Source organism: Cuculus canorus, chromosome 12, assembly GCF_017976375.1.
Source record: "Cuculus canorus isolate bCucCan1 chromosome 12, bCucCan1.pri, whole genome shotgun sequence".
NCBI classification, from domain to species: domain Eukaryota; kingdom Metazoa; phylum Chordata; class Aves; order Cuculiformes; family Cuculidae; genus Cuculus; species Cuculus canorus.
Window position 1 is genome coordinate 267,108 of NC_071412.1, and position 19,332 is coordinate 286,439.

Consider the following 19,332-nt stretch of genomic DNA (forward strand, 5'->3'; position numbering starts at 1 on the left):
ACGAAGTCCTAAACACAGCGCACATCTCAGCAGAGCGGGCTTATCTAAAGAACGAATGTATTTGCCGCTGCAGCAGGCTGCCAAGCAGAAAGCAGCCAAACTGCGGCCAGCTAACAGACAGAGGCCAAAGAAGACTGAGGTCAGAAGTCTTTCTGGTCCAAAGCAATTCTTCTTGTGTATTATGATTTTGCCTGAGAGTTCTGAACATTATTACACACAACTCAAATAGCAGAAGCTGCCAAGTTACCACCCAGCTCTCCAGCTGTGAACTCTGTGTCGGAGTGGAGAGGGTGCCTGCTCCTTTCTAATGGAGATCCCAAAAGCAACACGCAGATCAACCATCCTGGCATACCCTCAAAGGTCTGCACACCAAAGCTCTGTATACCAGAAGCACCTGCCCAGCCTCAGCGCAGATCCTGAAGGGCATGGGAAAAAGCACACTCAGCAAGCTCCTCTCTCCAGCGTGCTCAGTCAGTGCAGCCTTGTTTTGCTGGGAGAATGCCGATATGTGTGTCTCTATGTGTTTATATATGCCCACGCGATAGGTACACGAACCAGGGATTTGCTAACAAGCCTTTCTTAAACGTCAGCCTGTACAGCCAGCCTGAAAGTCTGTCCTAGTCCAGCACCTCCCTGCCCACAGTGCCAGAAGCAGTTGTGAGTGAAGGGGCATGAAACCGGCATGCAGGCTGTGCCTCTCCCTCCAGCCCCCCAGACTCCAGCAACCACCAGCTCAGAAGTGCTCTGACCCTGACGCATCCCTTCCATTTTCTCCAACCTCCCCCGGAACTCAGTTAAGCTTCTAATGCACCCATGCACCATGGTGAGGAGTTTCACTCTGCATTTCACTTCTGTCCTAAGCTGCTGCTTCTCACTCCAGTAGAAAGCTCCAAGCTCGCATTCTGGAACAGACACTGAACTGTGGATCCCACCACCCTTCTCCAGGTCACTCTGCTATCACAAACAGCTTTTCCAGATCTCTACCTTTTCTGCATCATCCCCAGTGGTGATGGTCAGATCCGAGCACACTCTTTCATATGCAAACCTGGGGCTCCTTTGCTGCCCACTCATTATTAGGGGGTCAGTCAGTATGACCTTGATTCATTACCAACACAAACTGCTTCACACTCTCTTTTCCCTGCTATGCCCACAGGATAAGCCCAGGTTCCCAGACTGAATGCTTCAGGGAGCCACCACTGATCTTTTCAACTATGGATGCCAACTGTGGGCTTTTAACTCACTGATTCTATCTTTTAACACGTGTTTTCTTTGTGTGGACAGAAGTTCCTTTGAAAGTCAAGAGAGAGGGCAGGAGTATGCAGTTTTCACCAGGAGGGAAGTTGGGCTGTCAGCTACAGAGACTGGAGAACAACTCCTGCAGGAATCCCAAACACACTTATTAGCTGTGGGCTTGACCACAGGCTGAGGGAAGCAAGAAAGAACTCCCTGACTGCAGGGATCTGATTTCTAGCTAGGAAGGCTGCTAACCTGAAGTACATAACTCACACATTTGGCTGCATTGGGACAGGATGTACAGCCAAGCACCAGGCTGCAGTGTACCGGGGGTTCACTGCCTTTCCCTGCCAGGGCTCTCAGGAGATGGCAGAGATCAACAGCAGGGAAAGCTCAGCTCCAGCTTTGGAGCTGTCTGCTGTGTCCCGGTATCCATTCCCTTGAAGCAATCTGCTCCTCTCCAGCATCTCTTCCCTTAAAGCAACCTGCTCCTCTCTAGTATTTGTTGCTAGGAGACCAAGGATTGTCCTAATTATGTATGAAAAGTAACTGCCATCTCCAAACTGCCTACCTGACAAAAAGGGCCATATAAAAAAAAAACCAGACTGTGTAAAAAAAATTCTCTTTTCCAGGCTCTGAAAAGCTTGATCCTGTTGCTTCTCTACATGAAAAGCTACACGGCCTCTGCCCTTCCACCTAGGGGTCAGAATGGCAAAGGAGTCCATGCATCACAGCACACCACTCAGCAAGCCACATGCACCCACCAGGTTTTTTATGGTGCAAGGTAACACCAAGAGCCCAGGTCAGCCAGCTGCACTCCCAGAGAGGAATCCTTTTACTCCTCTTAGCAGCACTTGGACTTGAGTGCATCACACAGCCTATCTGTGCCAGCAGCTGACAAATACCAGAGACACAGCAGCAAGCTTTGATTTATGATGTCTAGATTCAGTACTGCATTCGCCTGCCTCTTCCCACCAGAGACACGGTACACTGCAGAGCTCCTGACAGGCAGAACAGGCGCCATGCAGTGCAGCCACACAGCAGCTCAGTTTCTACCCTATCTTAATGTGGTCTCCCTAGAAACAACACAATCCCACAGGCACTCACTTCCCCAAAACTTCCACAGCAAGTTCACTCTGGATGTGACCAGCTGCAGCGCCTCCTTAATCTTCTTTCTTCCCACACTCTTGCTATTCACTTTGGTTCCTCTGTTAATAACAGGACACCTCGCAGCACCCCCGAGACCTGCACAGGGGCATCACGTCAGCAGGACATCGCACTAGTAGGAGCTCAGCATCTCACCTGAAGGGAGCTTAAGGGCTGGCCCTGGCTAAAGGAAGGAGGCAACGACCAATTGCCAAAGATGGAAAGAGCACTGGCTCCACGTAGAAAAGCTACACCTAAGGCCCGGAAGCTGCCGGTACAACAGCCCACACAGCTTGCTGCTGCAGCAGCCCAGAGATCTAAGGGATGCAGTGAGGGAAATGCTTTCCTTTTTAGAAGCAAAGCATACTTTGCATTCTCAAGCAGACAGTGGTCCCTGCTCAGCTACAAGAGCACAGGATCGAGGCAGCTGCAGCGTGCAGTACCGTAAAGACACTCCAAGTCATCCTGCCCTGAGATCAGCCAGCTCCTGAAGAGGCGCAGGTGGTAGGAGCACTGCTGGAGGTGATGGGCTAGAGTGGCATCCAGGGAGATGTTCCGGCTCGTGGCATAGTCAGAGGAAAAACGGCGCAGCAACTGGGCAACATGGTGGTGCTCAAACGCATCTGGAGGAAAGGGGCCACAGAGTGAGAGGAGAGGGGCACGTGCAGCTGGGAGAGATTGAAACTAGAGATGTGGGGACGGAGCTGCCAGCACCAGGGCTGCTGGGTGGGAAAGACCCACACCACGCACCGAAGCCTGACCCCTCCTGCAGTGAGCAGGTCAGGAACACCCTTAGGTCGACAGACCCATAGCCACACTCTCGCAGGGCATCCTCCCGCCCAGCCTGGCCTTCGCCAAGCACAGCTGCAGCACAGGGGCAGTCCTTGAGCAGTGACATTTCAGCTTTTAAGTTCTGACAAGTGAACAGATTTTAGGACACGTTCCAAGTGCAATACAGTTCAGCTCTGGCTAGAGAAGGTGGTCAGGCCCACACTCACCCTACCGCAGATGAGACAAGGAACCCAGGCTGCCAACAGAGCCTGCTTTCCAGATGCAGTCAGCCACCTCAGCACATGGAAGAGAGCAAAGGACCTGGCCTGAAACAACTGGAGGCTGTGAAAGGGACACTGGGGGACAGCAGTGTTTGACAGCACAGTGCTCAAAGGGTGGAAGAACAGAGCAGGCGTAAGAAGTGCCAACTTCCCCTCTGCAGACTCTTTGAACAGCCCTCTGCCCTCTTCTCTGACATCCTGGGATGGCAGACAAGACACTAGCATGCAGGCATGCCTTCTCCTCCTCATATACAGCCTCAGGACTCATGTCATGCTCCCAAGACTCACGAGACCAGTGCATAAAGCATCTGTCCTGTGCTTGGCCACTGCTCTGGCTCACCCATCTCATCTCACCACACAGACAGTTGTCTGGAAACAAAAGCCAGATTCAGACCTGTGAGCAGCTTTTGCATCCTGAGGTGAGTGGTTCATGTGGCTGAATGTCTTTCCTGCAAAAAAACAGTGCCAAGCCTAGACAAAATACGCCTAACTTCAAGCTCACACCTCCTGGACCTCTGTCTATTTTATGTGGGGCAGGGCAGCTGCTTTGGAGTGTGGCTTAGGAAAGACTGGTGCTTGGTGGAAGTTTTTCTTGGGAGATTGAATAACACATCCTGCTGACACACATCACGTGAGCTCAGATGGTATCCAGACATACAAACAAATCATGCACTGGCCACTCCGGGAAAAACAAAACCGAGCAAACACAGAAAATAGGTTCCCTTCAGGTATTTGAAATAATAAAATCACATTTAGCTGCCTCTTCCCCTTTCATCTTTCCCAAAGCTTTGGTTTCCATAGCAGTCTTCTGAACTTTCATCTTCCAGACCACACAGAGCAGAATTTCTTCATATTTACTAAACAACAAGATTGCAGAAACAGCCTCGCTCATGTAAAAGAGAAACACTTAACTTGGTATCTTTCAGCAAACTGCTTTGGTTCTAACTAGTCCCAACAGCAGGAGCTGTGAGGGAGGAGTGATGCGGTGAAACAAACCTTCTCGAAAGTGTCTGCGCCAGACCGGGAAAACAAACGCTGGTTCAAGGCCTCTGCTGCCATGGAGCTAACAGGCTTTGACCTTGAAAGACTCACAGTTCAGTGTCAGGTTGGCAGCAATGAGAAGCAGAGAGTGAGTCAACAGGAGCCTCTTCATAGCTACCGGGAGCAACGCAGGCTGCATCACCTTGGGCTGCACAGTGCCGACCCCTCCTGCCTCGGGAAGCCAGCAGGCCCAAGCCAGCACTGTCCACCAACAGCAGAGGAGTGAAAGCTCTGGAGAGACACCATTACCAGGATAACACTGGCAGGAAGGTGAGCCTACTCCCACCAACACCACCAGGCTCGGAGCAACCAGGGGAGCACCCTAAAGGAGGGGTTTGCCAACAGGAAACTGTGGGATCACCAGTTCTCCTAAGGGAACTGTGCTGAGGAACATCATGCACAGAGAGAACGCTGTTAGCTCCTCCTGTTCTCCCACCATAGACTGTGCTCCTCTAGGTGACACACGGGGAGCCTCAGGCTATCCTTATTCCAGTCCTGCCAATCTGCACTGTAGAAACTGAGGACCTAAGCTGCTAATGCTTTTATAGAACATGGAGTAGATATCCACCCTCCCCAAACCCAGTGATGTTCTCCCCGCTATATTTTCGCCCCACCCCATAAAAAGGGAGCGTGAAAGAAGGCTTTAATGTCTGCAGTGGAATTAAAGGCTGTTTTAGGAGTCCATTCACAGGGCCCCTGCTCTTCTTTTTCACATGGGACAAACGCCTTGGGAGACAGCAGAGGAACCACAGAGGATGAGTGGACAAGAGACAATGGGGGAAGGTGAAGCATGTGGGACACCAGATACACAGACACAAAAACCCACAGGAAGGCTGAGAGGAAAATACGTGCAGAGAAAATCGAACGTGAGCATGGGGTTAGAAGTGTGAGGGAATGTCAAATCAAGGAAGCAAACGTACCATTAGTTGGATGCTTTGCAAACGACACAGAAAATCGTTTTACGGCTGGCATAGACAAGAGCTCTGAGGAAATAAAAACAGATCATCTCAGTTAACAGCCTGCTTCTAAGGATCCCCGACCTTCATATGCTTGCAAGTGCCCTTTCAGGTTTACTACCTCCTTGACTCCCACAACACTCCTGTTGGCACTGCTGCAGCACCTTGGGTGCTCCCTGCCTGTGGGCCTGGCTGAACCTCATGTCTTCCTTGCACTCTTTCAGCTCCCCACTTCCCCTGCCCTACTGGTGCCTCCACCCTACAAAAACCTCAGACACACTCTCTCAGTCACAGACAGCATCTCACACCTTTCCAACACACTTCCAGCCATCTCAAGAGCAACCCCAGCCCGGTGCAGCGCAAAATGCAGTTAGGGCATGGTCACAGCCACATGGGCACATGGGCAAGCAAGCAGCAGCGCCATGGGAGGACAGTGCTCAGGATTCACCTCTGCCCGAGGAATGCAATGACCCTTCTGCAGAGGAACTGAAGAGCCCTGGCATAGGTAAGTGCAGCTCCAAACACCCTCTTAATGCAAGTTGAACAGAGATATTTACGACTTTGAAACTAAATCAGCTAACTAATTAGGGAGCAAACAGCAGGCACGTGAAGACACGCCTCTACAGTTCTGTTGCTTAAAGTATTTCAGTGCAGAAGGGGTTTGGGCTGCATCCATCAGACTGCTCCTCAGGCCTCTCCTGGCCAGATCTCAGGCCAGCCCACACTCTCCCACAGAAAGCACACATCAGAAAGGCAGAGCAAGGACAGATCCTGTGCATCTAATGGGGTGCGAACAGACAAGCTTTAAAAGACATGGATTCGTCTCCACATGCACCAAAACAAAACAAAAAAAAAGGCTGAAAACTTCAGTTTATTCCCACTCTGGAAAGTCCTCAGCTACTACAGGAAAGATGGCCTAGATCAGACCACCTAAACATATGTTTTGGTGCGTGGCCCCAGCCAATCATACCTTTTGCTGCTAGTTAGGAACTTTTGGGAACCACTAGAAAATGGGTTTATTTCTCCTTCGTGTCTCCCATGTCTGTTCTACCTTGTCAACAGGGTCTGTACGCCAATCCCTCCACACCATGGCTAGAAGACAATGCTCATGCTCCACACCGCTTTTGCTTCTCTAGCTGCATCCTCTGACTTGACCAAATAATACACAAACCAGCTCTCAAACTTGCTGCCATTTTCTTCACCAGCATAACAGCTCTAAAACTTGATTTTCTTTCTTTAAACTCAACAAACAGAGTGTGACAACCTTTCCTACAGATGAAATCTCTTAGAAGGTCCAAGTCCTGGAGCTGCAGCCCGCCAGCTGGTCAGCATCTCCACCCCACCCTTGTCTTCCCGCACATTTACAGCACTTCCATTTAAATGGTACCACAACACTGCTTTCTGAATCTCTGGCTTCAGACAAGCCAACTGCAGATCACAGCCACCAGTGGACCTTGCCTCACCTGTGGCTGGGACACACCTTTCCACCGTAGTGTCCCCCAGCTCTCTCCCAGCCCCACGCAGAACAGACTTCAGGAATAAGGCCCAGGTTAACTTCACTTGAGCAAGTCTTGGCTAAAACACTATCAGCCATGCACCGCAAGCAAAGACGTAGTCCACAATCTGAAGATTGTTAAACATTATTAGCCTGTGACTGTGAAAACGGCCTTGATACAAATGTACTCTGAGAGTCTGCAGCAGCTGCTGCATCACTGCATCCAGTGCTAGTGATGCTTGGTTTAAATGCCATTGTTCAGCAGTTCTTCGGTGCTCATTTAAGCAGGAATGTGCAGATCAAGGGCTTACTTCACATTCTAAACTACCTTCTCCAGAAGCTGAATGCCTTCTGCCTCCTTGTTTTCCCAAACTCCCTGCTTCTTCCTCACCATCGCCATTACTGCAGCAAGGCGCTGGCAGCACAGGGTGCCTTGGCACACTGAAAAATGTGGAAAAAGAAGCGTAACATCAAGGTGAGTAATTCAGGGCTGTGTGAGTCACATGCCAGTTAAAGAAGGCTGCCTTTACAGTGCTTGAGGTCACAATTGCATCTCAGTGCTCAGAGACCTTGCCACGGAATCCAGGCTGAAGCAGCAGGACTCTGCGCGGGACCTTGGCTATGCAGAGCCGGTCGCAGGTGCACTGCCACTGCACAGCCTGTGGAGAAAGGCAATGCAGTACTGGGACTGAGCGGAATCTGTTCTGTTCCCAGCTGGGCACAGGGCAAGCAGTTTTCTGTGCTTTTCCCTGAGAACTGGCACTGCCCTGGATTCACACCGCTTGCAGAGTTACAGAAGAAAAGCAGCCAGAGCCCTTAGAATCACAGAATCATAGAATGGTTTGAGTTGGAAGGGATCTCAAAGACCATCCAGTTCCAACCTCCCTGCCATGGGCAGGGACACCTCCCACGGGATCAGGTTGCTCAAGGCCTCATCCAACCTGGCCTTGAGCACCTCCAGGGATGGGGCAGCCTCAGCATCCCTGGGCAACGTGGGCCAGGGCCTCACCACCCTCACGGAGAAGAATTTTCTCCTTACATCTAGTCTAAATCTGCCCCCCTCCAATTTAAAGCCATTCCTCTCGTCCTTTCACTCCGTGCCTTTGTAGAAAGTCCCTCCACAGCTTTCTTGTAGCCCCTTCAAGTACTAGAAGATCCCTGGTCTTTCTGGCCTTCTCAGTTATTTTCCTGTATTCACACCTCCACCTGTGCCAAACGCCATGAGCTCATTCTAAGACCTAGGAGCAGCCAGCACTTGCTGCCTCAAGCAGCTCAAGCTGGTACATCGGGGTTTGAGACCCGCCTGTCTTCTGTAGGGTGAGGATTACTGTCTCCACAAAAGCTTTGTTTAGCATCAGCAAGATCACCGAGGTAAACAAGATTATGTGATGTGCTGGATTTCCATACCAGGACAAACCTAATCAATATCTAGACTGATAAATCCTCCTCCACAACAGCAAGTACGGTTAAAAAGTCAGCCCAAACTCAGACCCCAGCAGCACCATACTGGATGGAGCACAAAACCCACACACTGTTAGCTCCTGTCCTGTCCTAGCAAGAACGACAGTTGCTTCGGATATGGCAAAATGCATGACTGTAAAGGCGGCGAATATACACATTCAGCTGTCATTCTCTTCAGCAGTCTAAGTCTTTGCCTCAGTGGCATCCTGAGACACCAAAGTCCACGAATGAATCGCCTGCTGCCGGGAACACACATACCGTCTTTGTACGTCAGGCTGCTGGCAAACTTTTTGCCATGGCTGCGTGCGTAGTCCTGGAGGTTGGGGGCACTGGAGGAGCCTCCCAGCACAGTGGTGCTAAACAGGCCGGTGCATTGTGACCCTGGAAAGGCATGGAAGGTGTTAGTATTGTATCTCCACTGCATGCAACTACAGAAAAGCAGGGTTAGTCAAAGAATGAGGAGTGAACTGGCCACTTTGCAGGCAATCTCAGGAAGAAAAATGATGCTGGGGAGGATAGGGAGGCTCTATTCCCTGTTCTAAATTCAGCAGTACCAAACACATAACAGGTGGACCAAAACTCAGCACCAGAAAAGCTCCTAACTTATCCAGGGGTTTATTTTCATTTGGCTTTCTTGTCCTGACCTAGAAGAAACAACCTGATGTCTTCCAGTCAGCAAATCTACAAATTCAAGTCAGAAAAGCCACAGTGCCAAACACTGATGTCCACATCACCAGGCTTCATCTCTCTGCTCTTATGCCCTTTCTATTTGGGGAGGTCCTTCTTCTGTAGGACACAGAGAAGCAGAAGGGGCCGCCTGATCTGTTGATCAGCAAATGTGGATTAATCACTCTGCAGGCAGTAAGGCGAGCGATGTGACCAGAGAGTTTTCATTCACAGTCTGCTGCCCCAGTGATGTTTCACATCTACCTGGTCACATCTGGCTACTCCAGAGCAGGTCACATTGTTCCATGACCTACACTTGCAAAGCACCAGATGCACACCCAGCACGGACTCTGCTCCCCTGCAGTAAGGAATGCAGCACTTATTACGGTCTCATGCACAGGAGGGCAACCTAATACCGGTGGCTTTGACAGCTGCTGGTGTTTGCTTCTCTGAGGCACCAGGTTCTGTAGAGTGACATAACTCCACATGATATTTAGGGAACACTGGGCATTTGAAACACGTTTCTTTTGACAGAGGAAAGCAATTGTGAGTAAGACAGAACCTTATTATGGGCCAGATAAAGCCACTGATGGGCTATAAATTCTCTGCTAGACTGTCTTGATGCTGCATTCTGTTCTGAGAACACCAGCTGCTAAAACATTACTCCCACATACCAAAGGTTTCCAGAAACAAGCAGGTTGATCTTGCTCCACCCTATCTGCCAAGCCAAAAACCCTGACACGCTGCCTATGGGTATTTAACTGGAACAGTGCAACTGTTACTACTGTTGAAAAAAAGAGCCTTCTTTATGACAAGCAGCTCTTGATTCTAAAATATAGCATCATAGCATGATTTAGGTTGGAAGCCACCTCTGTAGGCTTCTTTCCCAACGTCCCAGCAGGGCCAAGTTGGATCAGCTTGCAAAGGTTTGTCCAGTCAAGTTCTGAACACCTCCAAGACCAGAGATTTCACAACCTTTCTGGGTCTTCCTCCAATACCTGGCACACTGATAGCAAAAACTTTGTTCCTCCTAGCTCACTGAAACCTCCCATGCTGCAGCTTGTGTCTGCTGGTTCCCATCCTATCACCACATGCCCTGGGGGATGATCCATCTCCGACTTCTCTGTACCATCCCACTTAAGAGCCTGAACAGCACAAAGGTCCCCATGCCCCACAGGTTCCAATCTGAACAAGACCTGCTCTCCCAGCGTCTCCTCACAGGTCGTGTGTTGCAGCCCCATCCACCTCCACTGCCCCCTACACCCACGACACTCACTCCCTTCACGCACTGGGGAGCCCAGTCCAGGCCCACGGGGCTCCTCACTCATTAGAGCCAAATCTCTCAGCCTGACGGCCGTGTCCTGCTGGCCCAAGCCAACAAAGCATGCCTTTGGCCTTCTTCAGTGTAAGAACGCATTGCTGCCTCATGTCCGCTCCTTGCTCTTCAGGACTCCAGCTCTTTCCGTGCAAAGCTTGTTTTTAGCCAGAGACTCTCTGGGGAAAACACACAGATCCTGAGCTTTCAGTTACTCCTGTGTCAACTCAGTCTACACTGACCAAACCTGCTCCTGGGAACGGTGTGGGAGCACTGAATGAGCTTTCCTACACACTGAACTGAAACTGCTCCACCACTGTGACCCCACTGGCAGATTCCCACAGGACAGACTAGCACAAACGTGTCCTTGGGCAAATGGACAAAGGATTTGGGCCTGTAGGTGACCGATACACAAGTCCCAGAAAATTTCTTCCTGATGCCTTAAAGCGGAGCTCAGTGCTGACTCAGCATCAACTGGGATCTGTCAGAGCGCCAACAAAATTTTGCCAAGCAGCAGCAAGGCTGCTGCTCCCAACTGCCATTTCCATGGCTTACACACGCAGACAACAAAACCAACAGACTCATCCACTGGTAGACAGAAATGGAACAGTTTTTCCTGACTGTTTATCCTGAGTAACCTCTTGCCACTGATCACTAAGCTGAGCACACTCCAGTGCTTCTGCTGCGCACTTAAGGTGGAAGAGGATTTACAAAGATGACTCTATGGACAACAGCAATTGTCTACCATGAACAACGAGAGACCTCTGTAGCCAAAGTGAATGCACATACACGTTTGCAAGCAGCCTAAAGAGCATGGTGGTACAGCAGCCACTGGGATTTAAGATGCAGCAACACTTGCAGGAAGTATTGTATACGCTTGATCTTGTTTGCGTATTTAATTTTCAGATGTACATTCAATGTTTCAGGTGTTTAAAAAACAAGCATCTTGTGTTTCCCTACAGGAACGTGAGTTTTCGCACAACACTTCGTACCCACCTCTACTGCTCAAACAGCAACCCTGTTCTGAAGTGTTCTTGCAAGCAAGGAAGGGGACCGGCAGCTCCTTAGGCTTCTTCAGCTGGGAGCATGAATACTACTGCAGACAATCCACAGCAACGCGCTTGTTCCTGCCTGGAAAAGCAGGACTCCAAAGCACTACTTCGCACAGACAAATCCAGCAACAGCCGCCCCTTTTCCAAAAAGGCATTTCTTAAATTTTAGTAAAAATGACAGCCCACCGCTGACAAGGTCAGGCAACAAGAGACAGGCTCACCTTCAGATAAGCTCAAAAGCAGCAGGCGGTATCTGAACGAACCCTCTCACAGCACCACTGCCGAGGCAAATACTAAAGCCAAAGCTCAACCTCCCATGAGGTCTGAGTTACTGGCCCAGAGGGAGCACATTTCAGACCCTAAAGTGGGAAGAAATGAGACTTCTACAAAACAAGCAGGACAGAAACCAGGAAGTTTCCTTGAAGGGCTTGACTCTTACAGGTAAAGAGGCATTACTCATAACAGTTTCCAGGTTGAGAGCAATTCACAGAAACACAGACGTGCAGGGACTGTGCAAGCTATTGCAGCACCGCAGGTCTCTCCTGTCCAGCCCCTCTGCACTTGCTGCTATGAGGCTCTACAGAGAGTGACAGCTGGGCTGGGAACCCAGCTAGAGGTTTACTGTCACGGACCAGGGCTATCAATTCCCTCTCAGAGTTTTGTCTCTGCAGAGCTCACAGCTGGGACAGTGACCATCGCAGGCTTCCTAGTACGGTAAGTCAAGCAAGAACCTGAAGCTAAACCTGCTGGGACCACATTTCAAATTTTGCTGTCAAGGAAAAGTAGCCCTCTACGAGGGTCCAGCTGAGTAGTGTTCCTCCCTATTGCCAGAACAGACATTTCTTGGAAACCTGAAAAAGGCTGCAGTATCTGCTTTCCAGAGAACAGAGGACATGTCTCCTGCTACTCAGACATCCAAACAGTAAAGGTGGTTTGCATGGAGCATTTGACGGACTCAGTAATTCTCCAAGCAGGTGCACTTCAGAAAGTCTCATACCGATCCACATGGATTCACAGAACAACCCCAGGTTTCCTCAAGGCTGAGCCAGGCAGTCTGTGGGAACTGACTTAATGCTGCCTGTGGTCTGTGAAAGGCAGAAGGAAGCAGATGCACCAGATGGAATAGCACACGCAAAATCTGCTATGGCCAAGGCTATTGTGCCTGTATGTGAAAAATATGCATCAGCCATTCCTTCTTCATTTCTTCCAGCTGGCTGGGAGCACAGCTGGCAGACTCCAAGGATAATTCCTAACCACCCTGAAGAAAATTCCCTTTCCTTGGTAAGAATTAGCTTCCAAAGCAGCAGCTCATTCAAAAGTGACAAAGAAACGATCAGGACTTCCAGAAGCCTCTCGACTGCGGGTGTCCACACAACACAGTAAAGAACTGATTGAGTCAGAACTGCTGCAAATCTACAGTCATGCCATAACGCAAAAATGGAAAAGAAAGTAGCATAGCTTGGACATTTCCACCTCTTGGTGCTTGTTAGTCATCTGCAAGATCTAGGTTTTACAGAAGTCTTTGAACCTCACGATAGCAAAGACAGCTTTTTCAGTTTCCAGAGAAATCTTGCTTTAGCAAAAACATTTCAGGAGGGATTTCAACTACTAAGACATGGTTTAGGTTAGGATGACAGTGAATGGTACTCTCAAGGACAGCTAGAGACCACTGAGTGCCCCAAAATATTCTCTTCTACTGACAATCACGCAAAGAATGGCTAACCATTCTTTAAGAAGGGCTTGCAGCTCAATAAGAGAGTGGCCAAACACCGCTGCAGATGGCAGACCTGTTCCACACAAGGTATTTATGAAGCAAAGGTAGAAATATTGTAGTCTGACATGAAGAGCAGCTTTGTGGAACAGAAAGTATGCTAAGTGTCAAATGAAATCATCTCTTTCTACTAAGTTCAGAAATGGTACAACAAATGGTAACAACATGGAACCAGAAGGCCAGACTAAAAGTGCACAGCTTGCTCTGTCGCTCCCACACCATAAAGGATGAAAAGTGCATCTTGGATTGCTAGAAGCTGAAGAAGAAGACCACACACAAAAGGAAATACAATAAGATAGTCTCTATAGTGGTATAAACAGTAACACTGCAAGAAGACATAAACACAGAGAGATAGACAAGGAACTGAAGCCAGGTGTACACGTGGAGACAGACAGATGCTCAAGGACACACAGCGGTACAGGTTAGTAGGTGGTGACAGGTCAAGTACAGTACCTAAGCCACTTTGCTTCATCTCAGAAGATTGCCTGGAATAAGTGCTGAAGAGGCGATAACCTCCTGATTTGGAAGAAGACTCAGATAGCACCTGCAAAGACAGACAGTATAATCAGTGGCGCGCTCTAAGTTACCCACTGGTCTCAAAAGCCTTTACACACTAACTGAAGGTAAAGAAAAGTATGTCCCTTCCTTAAAATCACAATTTTCAAGAAGTATAAAGGAACTCATATGCTACGATTGTGACAAGGCATGCTGAAAGTTCATTTCAAGTTTATGTTGGGTTGTGGAATAGGGGAGATTTCTGAAGTGAGAACTGACTGAGCTCCTCATCTCCCAAGACACTTGCTGGGATCACTGGGACACAAATTCTCTTCTTTAGCAGAAGAAAAGTATATTCCCTTTAATTTAGTAGGTGCCTGTTACAAAGATCCCAAGTGCTGCATGCAAAGATTACATTAGAGTGACACAGATGGAAGCCAGCTAACAAATCCCTCAAGCCCTAACTTCCTCCTTTCACCAATCCAGAAAAGAGAAAAAATGCCTGTGAAACCCTTCCAAATAGAGGGGCAATTTCTAGAGCAGTTTGAAGGTGCCAGGCACCTACTGACTGCAAAGCCAACCTTATGACACACAACAGCCCTGAAAAAGAGAAGGAAGAACAGTAAAAATAGTTGTTACTTTAGCGGATCAATGAATGGCACAGTTCTCTGCAACAAACCCACTGGTTAGCACGGACCTCTGATTTGCATGGGATCTTAGATGGGAGATGAGAATAAGAAATGTGGAGTTGAACTGTAAGAGGCAAAGGCTGGAATGTAACATAAGGCAAAGATGTCACCACAACCAGCTGAAGAGGTTGCACACCATCTCATAGCTGGTTACATTGAGCATGTAAACCAAATATTAATAATTCTTGTGTTTTGCAAGCATTTTCTTACTTGCTCTTCCTCATCAATTTCTCTAACCTGCGTTCCCCCTGTCCTTCTACAATGAGGATGAGTTTGGGAGGTCTGCCTCCCCAAAATCTCTTTTTAACATATGCAGATCCTTTCCAGGAATCGTCTCAAACCCTGGCACATTAAAAGGAATGCCAGGAAAACAAAACCCGGCATAAGAGCTTCATTAGAACAACTAAGGGTGCCCATCACATTGTTACCTCCATGGACCCAGTCTTCCGGTTCCTGATCAGCGGAGATCTTCGCTGGATGCTGACTGGCTCAGAAGGCTGCGGAGACCTTTCGATGGCCTTTTCTTTGGAGAGGTCTTCCAGGCTGCCTTGGTCTGCCTTCTTGTCCTCATTCTGCAGTAAGGAAACATTGACACATACAGACACATGGCCTTCACAAGCACTGCCCAGGCCCTGACTACAGCCATGGATCTCCCGGCTCTGCTCATCTCAGGACACCAGCATTAAAGACTGTCCTGACCAACTCTCAGAGTCAGGCAGGGACCACAACCCACTAACAGCCCCCCAGGCACAAGAGAAAGGCCAGAGGAAAACTTGCTGCTGGAGATGGGAGATGTGGCAGCAGAGCCTGGCAGAGCAGCACGCTCACCAAGGCGTCTGCGCTTGCCACATCCCCAGCCGGCAGGGCAGCCCATGCCCAGGCAGTGTGCTCACCTCCGCTGAGGCAGGACGAAAGCCAAACCCCGTGGGCACGTTTCTGTCTTCCTCACAGCCTTTCACACCAGGGCTGAAATGCAGCTCCACATGGAAACGCTCTTCTGAAGACGGGTCCTGCAAATGCGATGCACACGGAATAAGTAAATCAATAAAACTTAGCGCTGCTATCAAGCACAGGCCAAGGTCTGGAGCTGGGCCGCTCTGCCGTTCTGGTGCAGCCCGCATCTCCAAGCGTCTCCATTTGGAAGGAAAGCAGAAGCAACAAGAAGCCACGAACAGAATGGCTCTGGGTTTGTCTCATCCAAAAGGACAACCCTCATTAGCACAAAGCCGAGGCATTCAAGTTGTTATTTTGTGATAGCAGCCACCAGACGACCAAACCAGAATCAGGCCGTTTGTATGTATACATGCACAAACCTAAACCACAGCCCCTTCCAGTCTACTCCCTTCCAGTCTACTCCTGTTGCAAAACCAGCACACACTGGGGCAGGGAGATTGCTTCCCTCTTGGACCTTTAATTGGGCTGCTCCAAGATTTAAGTAACTGTCTCTATTATTAATTTTTCTTTTAAGGGAAGAGCTTTTGCAGTATCCGGCACGAAATGTTTCACCATCCCTCCTTGCTGGCAGCTTTACGTCACTCCTAAGAGGTCTGTTCAGAGTTTTGGGGTGTTTTTAACAAACAGTGCTAGGAAATATTTCACTTTTACCATCAGACCTCCCCCATCAGCTGTGTGAATACACAGCTCTACCTCTACGGCGTGTGGAGTGAAGGGACTGCTCCCCTCACCCACCGCAGCACCCGGCAGCACAGGACCTGACCCACAGGACCCACAATTTGGTGGGTGCGACTCACTGCCAAACCCACTCATGGTCATCACCACCAGCCCCCACATTTCAGCTGTCTTTTAAGTGATTGCTTTTACTGCCTGGAGATATCGGTATATATTCCCATACCTTACAGTTTTAAAAGAAAAGAAGTTTACAAATGTGGAATTTCTGGATATTTTCAAAAGTGTTTGGGAAAAAAATTTCCAAGTATAAATAGTTTTTGGTGGTTTTTTTCCTACTGCCCATTTGTAGGTAATATTAAGAAACATCAAATTACTTTCCTTTAGGAAATACAGCGTTGATTACTTAGATTTGGTGTTACTGCTCAGGGTTCATTAAATTCACACGGAACAAGCATTAACCGGGTCACTGCCTCCCACCTGAACACAAAACCTAGCAGTTGTGTTAATGATCCCTCCATCATTATTCACAAGCCGAGAGAGTTCAGTTTACAAACTTCCCAGCCAAACTCATCTCTCCGGACCGTGCCCTGTGCCACAGCAGGAAGGATTTCATCCTACAGCTATATCCCTCACCTTGTTGTTGTCCTCGTAGAGCATGATAACAATCTGGGTCATGTAGTTCAGCTCTGAGATAGCACCCAAATAGTCCATGGCTCTCTTCCACTGCTGGTCTTTGTTTTCCTGATATATACACATAAACAGTCACATGGAATAAGCAACAGCAGACACCTTGCAGCGCTCAGTGAAATGGGTCTGAGAGACTTTGTCTCTCCACAAGATAACAACGTCGTCAGCACAAAAAACACCTTGCTTAACTTGCATGGAGAGAGGTGACCTTGCAATGAGGACAGGGCACTTACGTAAGGAGCCACGGCACAGGGGGATGCTACAGCTACCCACATAACCAACATGGAGATCCCAGCACATCTAGCTGCGAGGTCCCTATGGCAAGCCAAGCGAAGAAAAGCAAACCCCACCACAGCTTCCCAAACATGGCCATTTCCAAACAGCAGCCTACAGAACGGAGTGGATTTGAGGAACCACAAAAAAGCAGAAGGGATGAACTTGTGTGAAATAAGGGACCAAGTGAAGCTGCTTTTACACGATGCTGAATGGAAATGCTGAATGGTTTAGGGAGTGCTAGGAATGGTTGGACTCGATGATCCAATGGGTCCTTTCCAACCTTGTGATTCTGTGATTCTGTGAAAGTCTATGGAGCCGCACTGGAGCTCCATAGGGTAGGGCAGCCCACCCATGGCTAGGAATGGTTGTACCTGAAGTTCCCCTCACACTGCTGTGGAGCATTTCACCACCTCGGTGGACGTGAAATGAACTCCACCAGTACAATGAGGGTGGTGAGAAACTGGAACAGGTTGCCCAGGGAAGTTGTGGCTGCCCCATCCCTGGAGGTGTTCAAGGTTGGATGGGCCTTGGGCAGCCTGGTCCAGTGGCAGGTGTCCCTGCCCTCACAGGGAAGTTGGAATTAGATGATCTTTAAGGTCCCTTCCAACGCAAACCATTGATCCTATGATTCTATGAAATGAACCTAGATGCAGCCTAATACCCCTGTGCTGGCAACACAGCATCCTCCAGCATTCAAGTCGGGGAATAAAGTAGCGTCTTCAGCATGCGATTCAGGGAGACTTGCATGATCACAGCCTATGGATACACTGGGCTTCCACAGACATCAGAAATCACACCTGCTAACCCAGCCTGGCAGAGAGCAGCTCCTCTGCACTGGCAATCCCAAGTCACTTCCTCTGTGAGCAAAGTGATTTTCTTGATTTAGGATTGACAGAAAGTCACTACATAACAGGGCCAAGCTCTTGAAACAAAGGGTTGAAGGAAGCAGGAAGAGAGAAATTCCCTCATCCCCGTTGCCTCACACTGCTCTCCTCCTACACAGCTAAGCGGTCTGCCCATGTGAAAACCAGCAGGACAGCTCTCAGAGGAAACACACACGCCTCTGTATGAGCAAGGCAGGCAGGGCTGGGCTGAGGAAGAACAATCCCTCCGCACGCCCAAAAGGCAGGAATCTGCGGCATGCAAACACAGCAGAGACAGAGCTGGACACAGGCCATCGACACACATCATTACTGGGGGAAGTGGCTACAAGGGCAACCTACTGCCCTACCCTGATCCCCTTGGAAAGGGACACTAGGAAAAGCAGGGAGGCCTACGCTGTGAGCACTGCTGGGACACTTACATCCAAGAGCCCCCCATAGCGGAAGATACTCAGCAGAGAGTGCACATGGCTCTCACTGGTGAAGTAGAGTCGTGTCCGGACGTGGCGACCTGGTGACAGAACTCCTCTTGAGTACCTAAGCGAAAGTCAGTGGAGCGTTACCATAATCTGCCACCTACCATACAGCAGCACCTCGGCATGCTTAACTGGGTAAATAACCCCACACTGGGAACTGTCAAAGGGCAGCAGGCACAGAACAAACAGAGACAGCACTGGGCACGGAGGCCGAAAGTTTTATGGTATCCTAATGGGGACACACAGTGGGGCAGAGGTGCCCTCATCGTATGAGCCCTCACCTCTTGCAGAGACAGGGACGAAGGCACCACTATCTAGCTACAGGGGGTTTAAGCTTCTGTGGTACCATGCTCCCACTCAGCAGTTTCAACGTGCCTTTCCATTTCTCGTTTTAGGAGCGCCAACATGCCTCCCTCTTAGTGCGTCCTTCGTGTGTGTTGAGCGCCTCCTTCCACACCAGTACACTCTTCTGGTGTGGTTTCCACCCTGCTTCAAAGCTGCCCTCCCCATTGCATGCAGCACAATTCTTACAAGGGATGTAGTTTGTTGACAGACTCATCTTCATGGGTTCTTTGTAGGTCCAACTGGATCTTTTTAATGAGAGGAAGACAAAAGCCAATAGCAATCTCCAGTTTTTCCTCCTTATTAATCCCATATTCCTGCAGGAACAAAACAAAGATATCCTTGAGCCCTGGTTCTTTGCCACATTCCCACATGAAAAGACCTGGACTTCAACAGCCCTGCCTGCAATCACCACTACAGTTAAGCAAGGACAAACATCACTCAACACCTTTCTGCTTTTTTTTCCCCCACGCATTGCAGAGGGTAACAGAGGACAGAGGCTCCTCCAGGAATCCCAGTCTGCCTAGACATGTCTGTCAGTATTCTTCCAACAGCTGAGGGGTACAAGCACCATCAGGGCACCTCCTCTCATGACACATGAACTTATACCCTGAGCTGGCATAAGCGTTAATCCAGCAATTACTACTTGAAATGACAGAACTAGAAGTG

The 19,332-nt window shown here is 49.2% G+C and overlaps 1 protein-coding gene across 10 annotated transcripts in view; it reads right to left on the minus strand.

Moving 5' to 3' along the window:
• The window catches only part of PPIP5K1 (diphosphoinositol pentakisphosphate kinase 1), a 56,164-nt gene that overhangs the window by 9,497 nt on the left and 27,335 nt on the right, over nt 1-19,332 (minus strand). For 3 of the 10 annotated variants that reach the window (XM_054077294.1, XM_054077295.1, XM_054077293.1), the window contains exons 21-29: nt 18,853-18,980; nt 18,268-18,382; nt 16,635-16,742; nt 15,266-15,382; nt 14,801-14,944; nt 13,642-13,732; nt 8,643-8,765; nt 5,393-5,455; nt 2,823-3,002 (exon numbers count right to left, since the gene is read on the minus strand). In XM_054077294.1, coding sequence (XP_053933269.1) covers nt 2,823-3,002; nt 5,393-5,455; nt 8,643-8,765; nt 13,642-13,732; nt 14,801-14,944; nt 15,266-15,382; nt 16,635-16,742; nt 18,268-18,382; nt 18,853-18,980 — 1,069 coding nt within the window. Of the gene's footprint in view, nt 1-2,275; nt 2,479-2,822; nt 3,003-5,392; nt 5,456-8,642; nt 8,766-13,641; nt 13,733-14,800; nt 14,945-15,265; nt 15,383-16,634; nt 16,743-18,267; nt 18,383-18,852; nt 18,981-19,332 lie in introns of those variants that run through there. The other 7 variants (XM_054077302.1, XM_054077297.1, XM_054077301.1 and 4 more) reach the window with 6 other exon arrangements.